This window comes from Heptranchias perlo, chromosome 7 (assembly GCF_035084215.1).
Source record: "Heptranchias perlo isolate sHepPer1 chromosome 7, sHepPer1.hap1, whole genome shotgun sequence".
In the NCBI taxonomy this organism is placed as follows: domain Eukaryota; kingdom Metazoa; phylum Chordata; class Chondrichthyes; order Hexanchiformes; family Hexanchidae; genus Heptranchias; species Heptranchias perlo.
This window is the reverse complement of record NC_090331.1, coordinates 29,475,631-29,493,584: the sequence shown is the minus strand read 5'-3', so window position 1 is coordinate 29,493,584 and position 17,954 is coordinate 29,475,631. Positions and strand designations below refer to the sequence as shown.

The 17,954-nt window shown below is 44.1% G+C and overlaps 1 protein-coding gene across 1 annotated transcript; it reads left to right on the top strand.

Moving 5' to 3' along the window:
- Window positions 1–3,218: 3,218 nt before the first annotated feature.
- LOC137323987 (histamine N-methyltransferase-like) lies at window positions 3,219–17,883 on the top strand. Its single transcript, XM_067988159.1, has 3 exons — window positions 3,219–3,355; window positions 13,148–13,203; window positions 17,708–17,883. The coding sequence occupies exons 1-3, from the start codon at window positions 3,219–3,221 to the stop codon at window positions 17,881–17,883; spliced, it is 369 nt and encodes a 122-aa protein (XP_067844260.1).
- The last annotated feature ends 71 nt before the right edge of the window (window positions 17,884–17,954 follow it).

The following is a 17,954-nucleotide window of genomic DNA, read 5'->3' as shown; positions in this document are numbered from 1 at the left end:
CTTACTCACCAATAACCTGCTCACCGATGCTCAGTTTGGGTTCCGTCAGGACCACTCGGCTCCAGACCTCATTACAGCCTTGGTCCAAACATGGACAAAAGAGCTGAATTCCAGAGGTGAGGTGAGAGTGACTGCCCTTGACATCAAGGCGGCATTTGACCAGTAAAATTGAAGTCAATGGGAATCAGGGGGAAAACTCTCCAGTGGCTGGAGTCATACCTAGCACAAAGGAAGATGGTAGTGGTTGTTGGAGGCCAATCATCTCAGCCCCAGGGCATTGCTGCAGGAATTCCTCAGGGCAGTGTCCTAGGCCCAATCATCTTCAGCTGCTTCATCAATGACCTTCCCTCCATCATAAGGTCAGAAATGGGGATGTTCGCTGATGACTGCACAGTGTTCAGTTCCATTTGCAACCCCTCAGATAATGAAGCAGTCCGAGCCCGCATGCAGCAAGACCTGGACAACATCCAGGCTTGGGCTCATAAGTGGCAAGTAACATTCGCGCCAGATAAGTGCCAGGCAATGACCATCTCCAACAAGGGAGAGTCCAACCACCTCCCCTTGACATTCAATGGCATTACCATCGCCGAATCCCCCACCATCAACATCCTGGGGGTCACCATTGACCAGAAACTTAACTGGACCAGCCATATAAATACTGTGGCTACGAGAGCAGGTCAGAGGCTGGGTATTCTGCGGCGAGTGACTCACCTCCTGACTCCCCAAAGCCTTTCCACCATCCACAAGGCACAAGTCAGGAGTGTGATGGAATACTCTCCACTTGCCTGGATGAGTGCAGCTCCAACAACACTGAAGAAGCTCGACACCATCCAAGATAAAGCAGCCCGCATGATTGGCACCCCATCCACCACCCTAAACATTCACTCCCTTCACCACCGGCGCACTGTGGCTGCAGTGTGCACCATCCACAGGACGCCCTGCAGCAACTCGCCAAGGCTTCTTCGACAGCACCTCCCAAACCCGCGACCTCTACCACCTAGAAGGACAAGAGCAGCAGGCGCATGGGAACAACACCACCTGCACGTTCCCCTCCAAGTCACACACCATCCCGACTTGGAAATATATCGCCGTTCCTTCATTGTCGCTGGGTCAAAATCCTGGAACTCCCTTCCTAACAGCACTGTGGGAGAACCATCACCACACGGACTGCAGTGGTTCAGGAAGGTGGCTCACCACCACCTTCTCGAGGGCAATTAGGGATGGGCAATAAATGCTGGCCTCGCCAGCGTCGCCCACATCCCGTGAACGAATAAAAAAAAAACATGAATCACAAAAAGTTAGTTTGCAGGTACAGCAAGTGATTAGGAAGGCAAATGGAATGTTGTCATTTATTGCAAGGGGAATGGAATATAAAAGTAAAGATGTTTTGCTACAGTTGTACAGGGCATTGGTGAGACCACTTCTTGAATATTGTGTGCCGTTTTGGTCTCCTTATTTAAGAAAGGACATAATTGCTTTTGAGGCAGTTCAGAGAAGACTCCCTTGACTGATTCCTGGGATGAGGAGGTTATCTTATGAGGAAAGGTTGGATAAGTTGGGCCTGTATACCTTGGAGTTTAGAAGAATGAGAGGTGATCTTATTGAAACATATAAGATCCTGAGAGGACTTGAAGGGGTAGATGCTGAGAGGATGTTTCCCTTTGTGGAAGAGACTAGAACTAGGGACCACAGATTAAAAATAAGGGGTCTCCCATTTAAGACAGAGATGAGGAGAAATTTTTTCTCTCAGAAGGTCGTGAGTCTGTGGAATTCCCTTCCCCAGAGCGGTGGAGGCAGGGTCATTGAATATTTTTAAGGCTGAGTTAGATAGATTCCTGATTAACAAGGGAGTCAAAGGTTTTGGTAGGTCGACGGGAAAATAGGGTTGAGGTCACAATCAGATCAGCCATGATCTTATCAAATGGCAGAGCAGGCTTGAAGGGCCAAACGGCCTACTCATGCTCTTAATTCGTATGTTGGTATGTAATTATTGAAGTGTCATGCACCATGATACTAAGAGGAGACACAAAACTAGTTCTGTGGCCAGGCAGAGGAGCGGTACAGTAACTACTTCCCTGGTTTAGGGTTGACCAAACGGCCAAGCAGGTGAATTAAGTAACTGTCAGGACTGGCCAATCTGGCAAGCCAGGCCCCACTCTATTGAGGGCTACATGGCATCAATTTGTGCCAGTCATTGTGAACCTGTAGTCACGCATGGCACACTATCAGCATGATAGTGTGCCATGCATGCACACAGATGAGAGTATAAAAACTCCCATCTGCTGGAGGAGTGAGGCCTTGAGCAGCCTTCCACCTCGCTTTGACTCTGCAAACACTCCATGTCAGGCCAACCCAGCAGTTGACTTGTGGGCCCCTTAAAATATGTGACCCGATGAATGTGCTGTAGCCATTTCTCTGAGGCTGAATTTGACAAATCCACAGCATTGACTATTTGACATAATTTGAGCTGCAAGGTTGGTTTAGTGAGGGCGCATTTCATTCAACAAGAACGGGTGAGGGTGACGTCGTTGTAAGTGATGTCACCAGCGGAGCCATAGCTTTTTAACATGCGCTGAGAGTGACGTCATTGGGTGGCTTGGCGCATGCGCAGAAGGATGGGGTCAGGGGTCGATTGAAAACCGGAAGAACCCACACTGGCGCTAATAACTCCGTCAAACTAAACACTGGGAGAAAGCCACGTGGACTGATGGGGCACTGTGTGCGGGCCATGGATTGTTTTCAGGTTTATTGGGTATAAAGTGGGGAGCATTTTACGTTACAAAGTGAATACTGGCACAGTGTCCTAACTTCCGGATTTCAGGCCATCCCATGATGTTACTTTTGTAGAAATCAGTTGGCTGCCATTTATGCTCAAGGGTGTGATGCAGGTCTGAGGGGTGGGGGGGGAGAGGAGAACATAATCCATCTCCCCCTCCCCCTCCATGGTTACCTGCATCAGTTGTATTTTTGACGTTCGACCTTTGGGCTGCGGGCCGCGCTTTTAACGAACAGCAGCGCAGAGCGCATGCGCATACGCAAGGGGCGAGCGAGCGAATGTGATGCGCATGCGCGGCAAGTCCGGAGCCCGCGAGGTCCCTGTGTTTGGTCACTATTTTCACAGCAATAATTGTTCAAAGTCCACATCCTGCCCTCTGCAGATAACAAAAGTCAGAGTGAGCTGAACTGTTGCCTTTTTTTTAAACTGCGGGAAACCAGAGATGGAATCATTAATGAGACCCCTCTCCTCAGACTACAGCTATTATTTGAAGACTTTTAAACTCTTCCTGGAACGCTCCACTGAACATCAGTGCCTGCAAAATGTTATTGATGAGAATCTTCCAGACACAGTAACCAGGTATGACACGTTTAGGGTCCTGTTCAAAACTGAGGAATCTGAAAAGACTACGAGCTATTTAAGCTCTTACTTCGTTGGTAGACAAATGTAAGGACTTGCACACCACCAGGTTATAGTCCAACAGTTTTATTTTAAATCACAAGCTTTCTGGGCTTTCCTCCTTCGTCAGGTGAGTTAAGGGATTCTAAAAACGCATCGCATATATAGTCAGAGAACAATGCCTGGTGATTACAGATAATCTTTCCAACTGCCCCCTATAACACCTCGGCTGGGAGACGATCACAGCAATCAAAGGTGTCGTTGGTGTTCATACAGGTTAGCCACGGAAAACGTTATATTCCAGTATACTGAATACACAATGGGTCAGATCACAAAGATAGAGAGAGAAAGAGACCTGAAAGGCAGTGAGAGAGAGAGAATGTCCAGTTATATTAAAAACAGATAACCTTTTTTTGCTGGTGGGGTTACATGTAGCGTGACATGAACCCAAGATCCCGGTTGAGGCCGTCCTCATGGGTGCGGAACTTGGCTATCAATTTCTGCTCGACGATTTTGTGTTGTCGTGTGTCTCGAAGGCCGCCTCGGAGAACGCTTACCCGAAGATCGGAGGCTGAATGTCCTTGACTGCTGAAGTGTCCCCCGACTGGGAGGGAACCCTGCTGTCTGGCGATTGTTGTGCGGTGTCCGTTCATCCGTTGTCGCAGTGTCTGCATGGTCTCGCCGATGTACCATGCTCCGGGGCATCCTTTCCTGCAACGTATGAGGTAGACAACGTTGGCCGAGTCACAGGAGTATGAACCATGTACCTGGTGGGTGGTGTCCTCTCGTGTGATGGTGGTGTCTGTGTCGATGATCTATCATGTCTTGCAGAGTTTGCTGTGGCAGGGTTGTGTGGTGTCGTGGACGCTGTTCTCCTGAAAGCTGGGTAATTTGCTGCGAACGATGGTCTGTTTGAGGTTAGGTGGCTGTTTGAAGGCGAGTAGTGGAGGCGTGGGGATGGCCTTAGCGAGGTGTTCGTCGTCATCGATGACATGTTGAAGGCTGCGAAGAACATGGCGTAGTTTCTCCGCTCCGGGGAAGTACTGGACGACGAAGGGTACTCTGTTGGTTGTGTCCCGTGTTTATCTTCTGAGGAGGTCTATGCGATTTTTCGCTGTAGCCTGTCGGAACTGTCGATCGACGAGTCGAGTGTCATATCCCGTTCTTACGTCATATCCCGTTCTTACGTCATATCCCGTCCTCGTAAGAATGGGATATGACGCTCGTCTCGTCGATCGACAGTTCCGACGGGCCGCAGCGAAAAATCGCATAGACCTCCTCAGAAGACAAACACGGGACACAACCAACAGAGTACCCTTCGTCGTCCAGTACTTCCCCGGAGCGGAGAAACTACGCCATGTTCTTCGCAGCCTTCAACATGTCATCAATGACGACGAACACCTCGCTATGGCCATCCCCACACCTCCACTACTCGCCTTCAAACAGCCACCTAACCTTAAACAGACCATCGTTCGCAGCAAATTACACAGCTTTCAGGAGAACAGCGTCCACGACACCACACAACCCTGCCACGGCAAACTCTGCAAGACATGCCAGATCATCGACACAGACACCACCATCACACGAGAGGACACCACCCACCAAGTACATGGTTCATACTCCTGTGACTCGGTCAACGTTGTCTACCTCATACGTTGCAGGAAAGGATGCCCCGGAGCATGGTACATCGGCGAGACCATGCAGACACTGCGACAACGGATGAACGGACACCGCACAACAATCGCCAGACAGCAGGGTTCCCTCCCAGTCGGGGAACACTTCAGCAGTCAAGGACATTCAGCCTCCGATCTTCGGGTAAGCGTTCTCCGAGGCGGCCTTCGAGACGCACGACAACGCAAAATCGTCGAGCAGAAATTGATAGCCAAGTTCCGCACCCATGAGGACGGCCTCAACCGGGGTCTTGGGTTCATGTCACGCTACATGTAACCCCACCAGCGAAAAAAAGTTATCTGTTTTTAATACAACTGGACATTCTCTCTCTCTCTGTCCTTCTGGTCTCTTTCTCTCTCTGTCTTTGTGACCTGACCCATTGTGTATTCAGTATACTGGGATATAATGTTTTCCGTGGCTAACCTGTCTGAACACCAACGACACCTTTGATTGGTGTGATCTTCTCCCAGCCGAGGTGTTATAGGGGGCAGTTGGAAAGATTATCTGTAATCACCAGGCATTGTTCTCTGACTATATATGCTATGCATTTTTAGAATCCCTTCACTCACCTGACGAAGGAGGAAAGCTCCGAAAGCTTGTGATTTAAAATAAAACTGTTGGACAATATCTGGTGTTGTGCAAGTCCTTACATTTGTCCACCCGGCATCTCCACATCGTTGGTAGAAACCTATGTTTAGTTACTTATAAATGTTTTTCTGTTGTTTACACATTGGCTTGGAATAGTTGGTAACACTCTCGTACTGAGTTAAAAGATTGTGGCCTATAAATTCGGCCGTGAGGTGCCCATTTTACGGGCGCTAAATCCCAATCTGGCGGGCAGGAAACATGCGTACATTTAGAGGCAGAAGAGCATCACCTTCTATATTGGGAAAGAATTGTTGTACAGGGCCTAATGCCTTTTTGAGGGCTGCCACTACAAGATTGGTTTGCCCTGGAGGAGCCGTTAGTAAAACTAGACCTTGGGACCGCCTGCTACCAACAGGGTAAGTTTATGAAATTTACTTACCCGAATGTGGAACCTCAGCCACTTGCTCACAAGGGTGGGGATCATTTTTCGGATTCGCCTCACTCACTTTTCAGCTACATTACTATTTAGACATTTTATCTCCCATGTCATGGAAAAAATTATCAATTTATGATAAAAGCATAGCACCATCAGACTGTCAGCTAATATTTTATGAGCATTTAACATTTTGCTGCAAGCAAATCTTGTGAAGCAAGAAAAAAAGAGTAAATTAATATAAATTTGAAGCAACCATGTTTCATATCTTGCTTTCATTTAATTAATAAATTTGCACAGACACATTGCATTAAATGCCCAATCATACTGCCATCAAATTGCCACTATTTTCATTTCATTGAAAAAAAATCATCGGACCAGTTCCATTAAATAACCATTCCTTCTGTTTATTTTATAAATGTTAGCAGAAACCCATTGCAGTAAATGACCGCTATTTTTATTGAATCAATTTTCGGGGCATACCTCAATTCCTCCAACTTCCCCAGAGCAGGTGTCCATGACATCTACTCCTCACCTCACTGTTGTATCTGGGGTTACGGGGAGGTTGCCTCAACAACAACTTGGCTTTATATTGCGCCTTTAATGTACTAAAACGTCCCAAAGCACTTCACAGGAGTGTTATCAAACAAAATTTTACACCGACCCACATAAGGAGGTATTAGAACAGGTGACCAAAAGCTTGGTCGAAGAGGTAGGTTTTAAGGAATGTCTTAAAGGAGGAGAGAGAGGCGGAGAGGTTTAGGGAGGGAATTCCAGAGCTTAGGGCCTAGGCGGCTGAAGGCATGGCCACCAATGGTGGAGCGATTAAAATTGGGGATGTGCAATAATTGGAGGAGCGCAGAGATCTTGGAGGGTTGTAGGGCTGGTGGAGGTTACAGAGATAGGGAGGGGGCAAGGTCATGGAGGGATTTGAAAACAAGGATGAGAATTTTAAAATCGAGGCGTTCCTAGACCGGGAGCTAATGTAGGTCAGTGAGCACAGGGGTGATGGGAGAATGGGACTTGGTGCAGCAGAGTTTTGGATGGACTCAAGTTTATGGAGGGTGGAAGATGGGAATCCAGCCAGGAGAGCATTGGAATAGTCGAGTCTCGGGATAACAAAGGAAGCAAACGAGCTGAGGCAGGGACGGAGATGAGCGATGTTACAAGGTGGATGTAGGCGGTATTGGTGATGGAGTGGCTATGTGGTCGGAAGCTCATCTCTGTCAAATAAGATGCCACAGTTGCGAACGGTCTGGTTCAGTTTCAGACAGTGGACAGAGAGAAGGATGGAGTCAGTGGCTGGGGAACGGAGTTTGTGGCGGGGACCAAAGACAATGGCTCCGGTCTTCCCAATATTTAGTTGGAGGAAATTTTTGCTCATCCGGTGCTGGATGTTGGGTAAGCAATGTGACAAATGAGAGACAATGGAGGGGTTGAGAGAGGTGATGGCGAGGTAGAGCCGGGTGTCGTCAGCGTACATGTGGAATCTGACGTGTTTTCGGATGATGTCGCCGAGGGGCAGCAAGTAAATGAGAAATAGGAGGGGACCATGGATAGATCCTTGGGGGACCCCAGAGGTAATGGAGCGGGAAGAGAAGCCATTGCAGGTGATTCTCTGACTATGATTGGATAGATAAGAATGGAACCAGGCAAGTGCAGTCCCACTCAGCTGGACGTCAGAGGTGAGGCATTGGAGGAGGATGGTGTGGTCAACCATGTCAAAGGCTGCAGACGGGTCGAGAAGGCTGAGGAGGGATAGTTTACCATGGTCACGGTCACTTAGGATGTCATTTGTGACTTTGATAAGAGCTATTACAGTACTGTGGCAGGGGCTGAAACCTGATTGGAGGGATTCAAACATGAAGTTGCAGGAAAGATGGGCACGGATTTGGGAAGCGACAATAGTTTCAAGGACTTTGGAGAGGAAAGGGAGGTTGGAGATGGGGTGGTAGTTTGCAAGGAAAGAGGAGTTAGGGGTGGGTTTTTTGAAAAGGTGGGTGATGACGGCAGATTTGAGGAGAGGGAACCATTAACAATATGGTCAACATGGGGGCCAGGAAGGGAAGTTGGGTGGTCAGCAGTTTGATGAGAATAGGGCCGAGGGAGCAGGAGGTGGGTCTCATGGAACCTCATTTGCATAGACGGGCACCAAGAACGCCAGAGGCGGGAAGTGGGAAAAGTAGCACCGAGAAGCCACTCACTCTTCTGCACCACCGGCCAGGAAGTTTTTTCAGTGGAACCCAGTCAACTTTTTAATGGAGCCAATTTTACAGAACAAATGGGCTGCTTGATTGGGGGTCCGAGTGGGCGCTACTTCTGCTGTTGAGCAGACCCGTCTGCCAATTTGCTCAGTGTCACAGAGGCCAGGAACTGAGAAAATTCCTAGTGTGGGATTTCCCTCCCCCTGCCCTGGTCCCTCTGAAGCAAACAGAGGTAATACCTGGATACTTTTCCGTCTCCTATTGATGCATAGAATGCATGCTGAGGAATTCTGAAAACTGCACATTCTCAGATTACACAGATGTGATTGAAATCTCTTTCTTAATTGTTGAGGCTTTTAAATCCTTCCTATAATGAGATACCCAAAACTGAATGCAATATTTCAACTGTGGCCTAATTAAAGTCTTGTAAAAGTTTAACATTACTTCTCTGCATTTGTATTCTGTCTTCAGACACATTTTAAATTTTTTATGCCTTCTCTACTAATACTGCCACCTTTTAATGACCTGTATCTCTCCACAACAAGGTCCCTGCGCTCCTCTACTCCATTTAAAATTTTATCATTTAAGGCATATTTCCTTTTGCTATTCTTGCTTCAAATATGTGTTACAGCCTACGCCTGTAAATTCAGTCATTTTCACTAACACTCCAGTGCTTTCCCTTAGTGAAATTCTGAGGTGAACAGGAGCGGGAAGTTTAGTGTGGGAGAGCGACTATTGAGGTAACTTTTGGGGAACTGATGGTCTTTTTGGACTGTTTAAAAAATGCAATTATCATTTTGTTTTTCCTTTTCTTTTAAGATTAAAAATCAATCGATTAGGAAGTCTAAAAATGTATAAAATTAATCAGAATATATTAATTTGAATGTAAAAACTCTAAATTTTCCGAGGAAGAATGCCCCCAGATCCTCTTAGAAATGTACTATTTTCTGCCTTCAACATTGGCATTTCACTCTTTAGGCTTTGAAGTATTTTTTCCCCATCCTAACAAGTGATAGAATGTTGAGTATATCTAGACTTAAGTTGTCTGCTAGTTTTCGGGGTTGGCACATATCCCTGAATTTCCTACGTTGGTATCCCCAGAAAACAGTATAACTTGGTCAGGCGACACCAGACAAAATTCAGGGCCTTTGACTCCAGCAGAGAAAATATAGCAAATATAATACTGAGCATTAGGAATTGGATGCATAAGAGTCCTGCTCCTCCTGGCTACACAGGAAGATGTTTCTTTAAAGATCTGTTTGTTTTACAAGTTACCTTTTGTTGGTGGCCGCAGGGGCTGCTGAAACATCTTGAGCTGGGCAGGACCGAACGGGTCTTTCAATAAGTGTTCGGTCCCCAATAGGTGTCTACCTGAAATGCCTAAAAAAAGGAACCCTGCGAATTTATCAGTGGATTTAACGCCTGCGCAAATTGGGTGCTAAATTGGTCAGCTTCGTCCCTGTTTTACTGTTGAAAAACAGATGCAACAAATACTAATTTCTACCCCAGTATGTTTTTGGTGACGTTGATTGTGAGATAAATACTGGCCAGGACGTAGTGAACGTCACTGCTCTTTAAATAGTGCCATGGGATTTTTTACACCACCTAAGAAGGCAGACAGGGTCTCAGTTTAGTATCTTGTCAAAAAGACCGTACCTCCGACAGTGCAGCACTCCTTCAGTCCTGCACTGAAGTATGAACCTAGATTAGCTGCTCAAGTCCTGGAAAGGGGCTCAAACCCGTGACCTTCTGACTCAGGTAAGAATCACTGAGCCAATGCTGACATATTGCTAAGTATCTTTAAATCTGGCATCTTAATTTTTTTTGCTTTTTCCAACTTTTCTCCTATCCTTTCCTGATAGTTTTGCAGAAACTGGCACACTCCAGTACCTCAGCAAACTGCTCATTCTTCATGTGTGAGCCTAGATAATTGTGGTCAGAAGGCTATTTAACCACAGAAGAGTGGAAATCAAAGGCAAGCCAAGTATTGGCCTCGCAAAACATTTTCCAGCAGTCACTAAGTATCAATTAAGAACGGGAACCTTGGCCAAGACTGCTGAAGCCAATTCTAATGCCCCTATCACAAGCTGGCTGATATCAGCAAACTCATGGGAGGTCAAGGATTGAACCTGAGATCTTCCTAGTTCGTAGAGCTCAGTACCAAGCTGGGTGGTGCATTTACCAACTGAGTCTTTGGGGCGGGGGGGGGGGGGGTGGGGGTGGGAGGTGATCAATTTTTTTTTAATAGGGTAATTGGGGAAGAGTTCCAAGTTCCTATGGAGCTATAAATGAGTTCTGTTTAAAATAAGTGCACGGTTTTTGCAGGTTTGATGTGTGGGCGCAGCTCAGTAAGCGGCACAGAAAATAAATCATTTTAATATATAAAGTAGGTAGTTCAGATAGGTAGGTATTTAACTGTATAAAAATACAGAGGTGGCACAAACATTGGAGCACCAAAAACCGAGAACCACAGCTTGGTTTCCCTGTTCCTCTGAGCTCCCAATCTCAATTGCATTTTCATGAGTAGGTACTAAGCAAAGGACAAGCTTTTACTATTTTAGAAGAATACCATTATAGGAATTAGGAGTAAACAAATTGTCAGCAGTATGATTTAGAGACAAAAAAGGAAACATTCAAATGACCGTGCAACTTTTCAGTTTTTTGGCTGAGTTGAGATATTGGAGAGATCTGTGAGCATGTTTCCTTTTTTTGTCTCTAAGACATACTGCTGACAATTTGTTTTCTCCTAATCCCTATAACACTCTTCATTGTACCGTTTTAGGATGAGCTTTAAATAATTATAAGTATATTCCCATGGTACATGATTATTTCTTAAAATATTCACCCTATCCCCGTCATGAATATAAATTTGATAAAATATCCAGTGTTCAATGTGTTTTCATGAGAAAATGGCACCATGGCAACCACAGCACATTTATCAGAAATTAGAACGGGGGCAGCATCGTGTGTTGTGAAAGATGAGAGGAAAATGCCACATTATATGATTTCATGCAGAAATCTTCCAACTGTTTCCTTGTGCTGTATGAAGGATGAGTTGTTAAACCTCTCCATGTGTCAAGTGTCACTGATACATAAATTAACTTTTGTGAATACAATCCTTGAGAATTTTTTATTTAATACAACACTTTCTTTATAACGGCTTTTCACATTTTTACCTTGATTTTACTGCCATATCACATAACACTTCAGACTGTGCAATCTTAACAAGGGAAACAGGACTCCAGATGTAAGGCCGGTAATACAGCTGAAATGCTGATAAGTTCCACCCAGTCTATCGTGGTGCGATGCATTTGAAAGGGGAAAAATCAACGTCTTCTGCATATAGTCACGTGGAACAGTCCTCCCGAAGTTCCAATCAGCATAATTTCTGACGTGGTCAAATATTTGGGGTGAGAATAAATGTTCCAATTGATTTGTGAGTAGACGAGTCATGCAGCTTCTGTTAAAGTTACACGTTACATGCTTTACTGTTTTTAATACTCAAAATATAGTCCAAGTAATCAGTCTCACTTTCATGGTGCTTTTGCAAGAACTCAGTTAACAATCGAGTTAATAATAGTTATACATTTATCATCTCTGTGTCCATGAAACCTTGCTTGGTGTTTGATTCATTGGCCTTAAACTCAAAGGGGAAGGTTTTCAGCAGGTATCCGCCTGTTTAACTCTGAAAATCTGGTTGGGGTCTCACCCGCCTATTCTGTGCTGAAGTGCACCTGATGCCATTTTGGGTTGGGTGTCCTCATAGTTGTCTAGTGAACCTGCCTGAAATAGGTGGGTGCCTATTTAATATATGCAAGTGCAGGTCCTCTGCTTGTTTAAGAACCCAAATGCCATTTTCAACAACTTTACCATGTTATTCGTCAGTTCTACCACAGACCCACAAATCGTGGGTGGGAACAGTTGGCAGGGTGCCATTTCCAGCATTATTTAAAGGGATCGTCAGCAGCTCTCAAGTAAATCACCGGTTTATTCATTGTGGCTGCTAGTGTGGTACTTTTACTATTTTCAATTGTAAACAATTTTACAACACCAAGTTATAGTCCAGCAATTTTATTTTAAATTCACAAGCTTTCGGAGGCTACCTCCTTCCTCAGGTGAACGATGCGGAATCGTTCACCTGAGGAAGGAGGTAGCCTCCGAAAGCTTGTGAATTTAAAATAAAATTGCTGGACTATAACTTGGTGTTGTAAAATTGTTTACAATTGTCAACCCCAGTCCATCACCGGCATCTCCACATCATTACTATTTTCACTGTGTTGGCTTTTTGAGCTGACAATCTTTCCAAAAAGTTATCTGGCTGAGTCTGCATTGGAATTTTCACCAGGGACTTCTGGCACACTTCAGGATGGCAGTTTGGGTTTGGTGATTGATATGCCATTGTGGCCAGAGGAGGAGGAGGAGGAGCAGCAGCAGCAGGCTAAGTCAGGAAGCCTGCAGTTCTGGAGAGAAGGGGCAGAAGGAGGGAAGCTTGCAGGAAGCCTCAGCCCACTAGAGTGTCCAAGCCAAACTGTTACCCAAAATTGGACAAAGCTACTTTGTCATTGAATAGAAATTATATATTTACTTAAACTGAAATATGCTAATGAAGCTAATTACATACCTAGATTTTTAATCTGTCGTCGTGTTCGTGACAGGAAAATAAAAGTAGAAACAATTTTTTCATCAAGTAAAATAGTTCAAATGGTTTGGTAACATTTGCTTCACGCATGTAACTGCTAGGATTTTGCATATCAAAAATAAGATATACGTAGCTGGTTAATGATGCAGTTTGTTACCAATGTCATTGTAGATCAATTCATGTCACTTCAAAATAAACCTTTTATTTTTACTTTGCAGCATTGGGAAAAAAGAAGGCTCCAGTCTTAGTGTCCTGAGAGTAGGAAGTGGTTCAGGTAGGTCCTGCTGTTTCCATTGTTCTGTATGTAATGACGAAGTATTGTATTTATCATACGTGCAATTTTTTTTCCTGCACAGTGTATTTACAACAAAACAACAACTTTCATTTATATAGCGCCTTTAATATAGTAAATATCCCAAGGCACTTCACAGTGGCGTTATCAAACAAAATTTAACACTGAGCCACAAAAGGAGATATTAGGACAGGTGACCAAAAGCTTGGTCAAAGAGGTAGGTTTTAAGGAATATCTCAAAGGAGAAGAGAGAGGCGGAGAGGTTTTAAGGAGAGAATTCCAGAGCTTAGGGCCTAGCCAGCTGAACGTACAGCTGCCAATGGTGGAGCGATTAAAATCGGGGACGCGTAAGAAGCCAGAATTGGAGGAGTGCAGAGATCGCAAAGACACCAAAAGTATAGCAGAAATAGTGGGGAACCAATGGTCTAATGAGAGTGAGGAACTTGAAGTAAGTAATATCAGTAGAGAAAAAGTACTTGAGAAACTAATGGGACTAAAAGCTGATAAATCCCCTGGACCTGATAGCCTACATCCGAGGGTTCTAAAAGAGATGGCTGCAGAGATAGTAGATGGATTGGTTACCAAAATTCCCTAGATTCTAGAACAGTCCCAGCAGATTAGAAGGTCGCAAATGTGACCCCGCTATTCAAGAACGGAGGGAGGGAGAAAACAGGGAACTACAGGCCAGTTAGCCTGACATCAGTCGTCAGGAAAATGCTGGAATCCGTTATTAAAGAAATGGTAACAGGGCACTTAGAAAATCATAAAATGGTTAGGCAGAGTCAACATGGTTTTATGAAAGAGAAATCGGGTTTAACAAATCTATTAGAGTTTTTTGAGGATGTAACTAGTAGGGTAGATAAAGGGGAACCAGTGGATGTCGTATATTTGGATTTTCAAAAGGCATTCGATAAGGTGCTACATAAAAGGTTGTTACACAAGATAAGGGCTCATGGGGTTTGGGGTAGCATATTAGCATGGATAGAGGATTGGTTAACGTTCAGAAAATAGAGAGTAGGGATGAACGGGTCATTTTCAGGCTGGCAGACTAACTAGTGGGGTGCCGCAAGGATCAGTGCTTGGGCCTCAGCTATTTACAATCTATGTTAATGACTTAGATGAAGGGAATGAGTGTAATGTATCCAAGTTTTCTGACGATACAAAGCTAGGTGGGAAAGTAAGCTGAGGAGGACGCAAAGGGATATAGACAGGTTAAGAGAGTGGGCGAGAAGGTGGCAGATGAAATATAATGTGGGGAAATGTGAGGTTATTCACTTTGGTAGGAAGAATAGAAAAACGGAATATTTTTTTAAATGGTGAGAAAGTATTAAATGTTGGTGTTCAGAGAGACTTGGGTGTCCTCGTACAAGAAACACAAAAAGTTAGCATGCAAGTACAGCAAGCAATTAGGAAAGCAAATGGAATGTTGGCCATTATTGCACGGGGGTTGGAGTAAAAAGTAAGGAAGCCTTACTCCAATTGTGCATGGCTTTGTTGAGACCTCACCTCCTTATCTAAGGAAGGATATACTTGCCTTAGAGGTGTTGCAACGACGGTTCACTGGATTAATTCCTGGGATGAGAGGGCTGTCCTACAAAGCGAGGTTCATTAGAATGGGCCTACTCTCTCCTGGAATTTAGAAGAATGAGAGATGATCTCATTGAAACGTATAAAATTCTTGGAGGGCTTGACAGGTTGGATGCTGAGAGGTGTTTCCCATGGCTGGAGAGTCTAGAACTAGGGGGCATAGTTGCAGGATAAGGGGTCGGCCATTTAAGACTGAGATGAGGAGGAATCTTTTCACTCAGGGTTGTGAACCTTTAGAATTCTCTACCCCAGAGGGCTGTGGATGCTGAGTCGTTGAATATATTCAAGGCAGAGATAGACAGATTTCTGGACTCTAGGGGAATCAAGGGATATGGGGATCGGGCAGGAAAGTGGAGTTGAGGTTGAAGATCAGCCATGATCTGATTGAAGGGCGGAGCAGGCTCGAGGGACCATGTGGCCTACACCTGCTCCTATTTCTTATGTTCTTATCTGGTAGGGTTGTAGGGCTGGAAGTGGTTACAGAGATAGGGAGAGGTGAGGCCATGGAGGGATTTGAAAACAAGGAAGAGAATTTCAAAATGGAGGCGGTACTAGACTGGGAGCCAATGTAGGTCAGCGAGCACAGGGGTAATGGATGAACGGGACTTGGTGCGAGTTGGGATACGGGCAGCAGAGTTTTGGATGAGCTTAAGTTTATGGAGGGTGGAAGATGGGAGGCCGGCCAGGCGAGCATCAGTATAATCAAATCTCAGGATAACAAAAGTATGGGATGAAGGTTTCAGCAGTAGATGAGCTGAGGTAGGGGCAGAGATGGGTGGTGTTATGGAGGTGGAGGTAGAAGTAGGCGGTCTTGATGAAGGAGAGGATATGTAGTCGGAAGCTCATCTCAGTCAAATAGGATGCCAAGGTTCTGAACGGTCCGGTTCAGAATCAGACATTGGCCAGGGTGAGGGATGGAGTCAGTGGCTAGGGAACGGAGTTTGTGCCGGGGACTGAAAATAATGGCTTCGGTCTTCCCAATATTTAGTTGGAGGAAGTATAACTGCAGTATGGTGCAGAGCCATCTCAGGAGGTCCATGGAAATGCCTATGAATTTTTAAAAAACTCTACCTTCCTACAGTCCGGTCTTTCAGGATTGTTCTGGAAGGTATTGATTGGAAGATGTAAAGCATTTTTGTCCCTAATGTTGATTCATACGGATACCTGTGGCTTGTGTGAATGCCAGCTAGCCTGAACATTTTTTCAGAAGCATGCTTAAAAGAGGCAAAGGGTATTTTGGTCTGTCTTGTCTTTTTATAACAGCAAATTAATAGGCCAGGTATTTCCTTGGTGCTACTTCTGGTCTACGATCGTAACTTTGCCGGAAGTGAGGTGGAAACCCAGTTTGCACACATCAACAGGGTTTCTGCTGCACTTCCAGCGAAGTGGCAGCAGCTGTGAGGAAATTCCTGACCATATATTCTGGTTTGGTGCCTACCATGATTGGGTTGCAGAGGCAAGTAATTACTGCAGAAACTCTGCATCTCCATCTGGTGGAATTGCTTTTCATTTGGGTTTAGTGACCATCCTTGCGTTGGCCAGGAAAACGATGGAAAGGTACTCACATTTTATGGTGAGTTCTGCTGTTCACTGTGATACTATTGAGGATTTCCTGGTATCAGCTCTGCAGCTAGTGAAGACTCAAACTTGCACTTGTCAGTTCTCAAAACTATGACCAACTAATGACGATCCTACTTACAGGGCTGTAAGCATGTCTGTTTGGAGTTGAATAGGCTCCAACATGCCTGGCGGTGGAAGACTGGAACTGAAGCATGTCTGCCATATACCAGGTACTGTTGATGGACTGAAATTATGTCATCTTAACTCCTTCATGTATTACTGTTGAATGTGTTTGATCCTAAATAACTGATGCACTGTTATAATTTATGAATGTTTTTTACTCACATTTGAAACAAAATGCAAAGAAAATTTTATTTCCTTGAAAATTGTATTTAACAAATGGTTGTTTCTAAATGTGTGTTTCAGTTGATATTTCAAATGAAAAACGACTTCTGATTTTTATGTGTTATACAGAAACTTGTGTGATAAAACATCAACCTGTCTTCTTCTAAACGTTTGAAATGAATCAAAACACTGCATGAGACTGAGTGTAAAAGACAGAGCACAGAGTCTGCACAGCCTTGCAGAAAACAATTAATTAGCTAATTAATTAAGAACATGGTGTTATGTCCAAATGGATAATTAAATGTGGGATGCAAATGATCAAACTCATTGCTGAATGCTTTGTAATATGGACAGCAGATGAACTGTAAGGCATCAACACCAACTTGTTCATTGACTCCTGTTAATTAGACTTCTGTTTAATTAGAAGACAAATTAAATTTGGAAAAGGTTTTAGAAATTTTTGCACAATGTTTTGTTAGAAGAGAGTAAGCTGCAAATAAACACTGGTAAATTCAAAGAATAAAGACGGAATTATGTTTGACTTCAGAAAAGGAATGTAGCATATCTGTCCATCAGTTCCCATGTCCAAGATCCTCACTGCAAATTTGAGAAGGAACAACCTCTTCAGAACAAAATCCTTTTACTTGTTTGATGCCCATTTTCCATAATTTAATGTGCTAATTTAGCAAAGTCAGCATTATTTCAATGTATTAATTTTATTTCATTATATTTAAACAAATAATAGACTTGTGAACTAATAGCAAAATCCACTGAAAATACAATTAGGTAGTATTGGTTTTGCAAAAATAGCAGTGCTTGCAGTTCAGTGAAAATTGATTTGAAAGGTAAAGCAAAATTACAATGAATGGTACATAATTTAAAAGTACAAGCGAAATCCTTGCAGTTTTTATGTATCTTACTTATTCCTATTGAAGATATGTTGTAAAAATTTAATGGAAGAATCATACAGAAATGCTTTTTTTCTCCTTTTCAGGTAAAATAGACTTTGAAATACTTGGCAAAATTCAGTCCAAACATCCAGCCCTTTCAATTCATAATGAGGTGGTGGAGCCTAATCCTGAGCAAATTCCCAGCTACCAAGATATTTTTTCAAACTTAAATATTTACATGCACCACGTTTTTCCAGGTGCAAACACCAGTTTTGTTTGAGGCGTTAAATTATCTTTGGAACAATTGGCCTGTTTGAGGCAGTGACCATGGGCTCAATTTTGAAACTGAGC

Excerpts from the sequence above, each read along its gene's own strand:
- LOC137323987 (XM_067988159.1), top strand. The coding sequence starts at position 3,219 with ATGGAATCATTAATGAGACCCCTCTCCTCAGACTACAGCTATTATTTG. Across the intron at positions 3,356-13,147 it reads CTTCCAGACACAGTAACCAG|CATTGGGAAAAAAGAAGGCT; the intron begins GTATGACACGTT and ends TTTACTTTGCAG. Across the intron at positions 13,204-17,707 it reads GAGAGTAGGAAGTGGTTCAG|GTAAAATAGACTTTGAAATA; the intron begins GTAGGTCCTGCT and ends TCTCCTTTTCAG.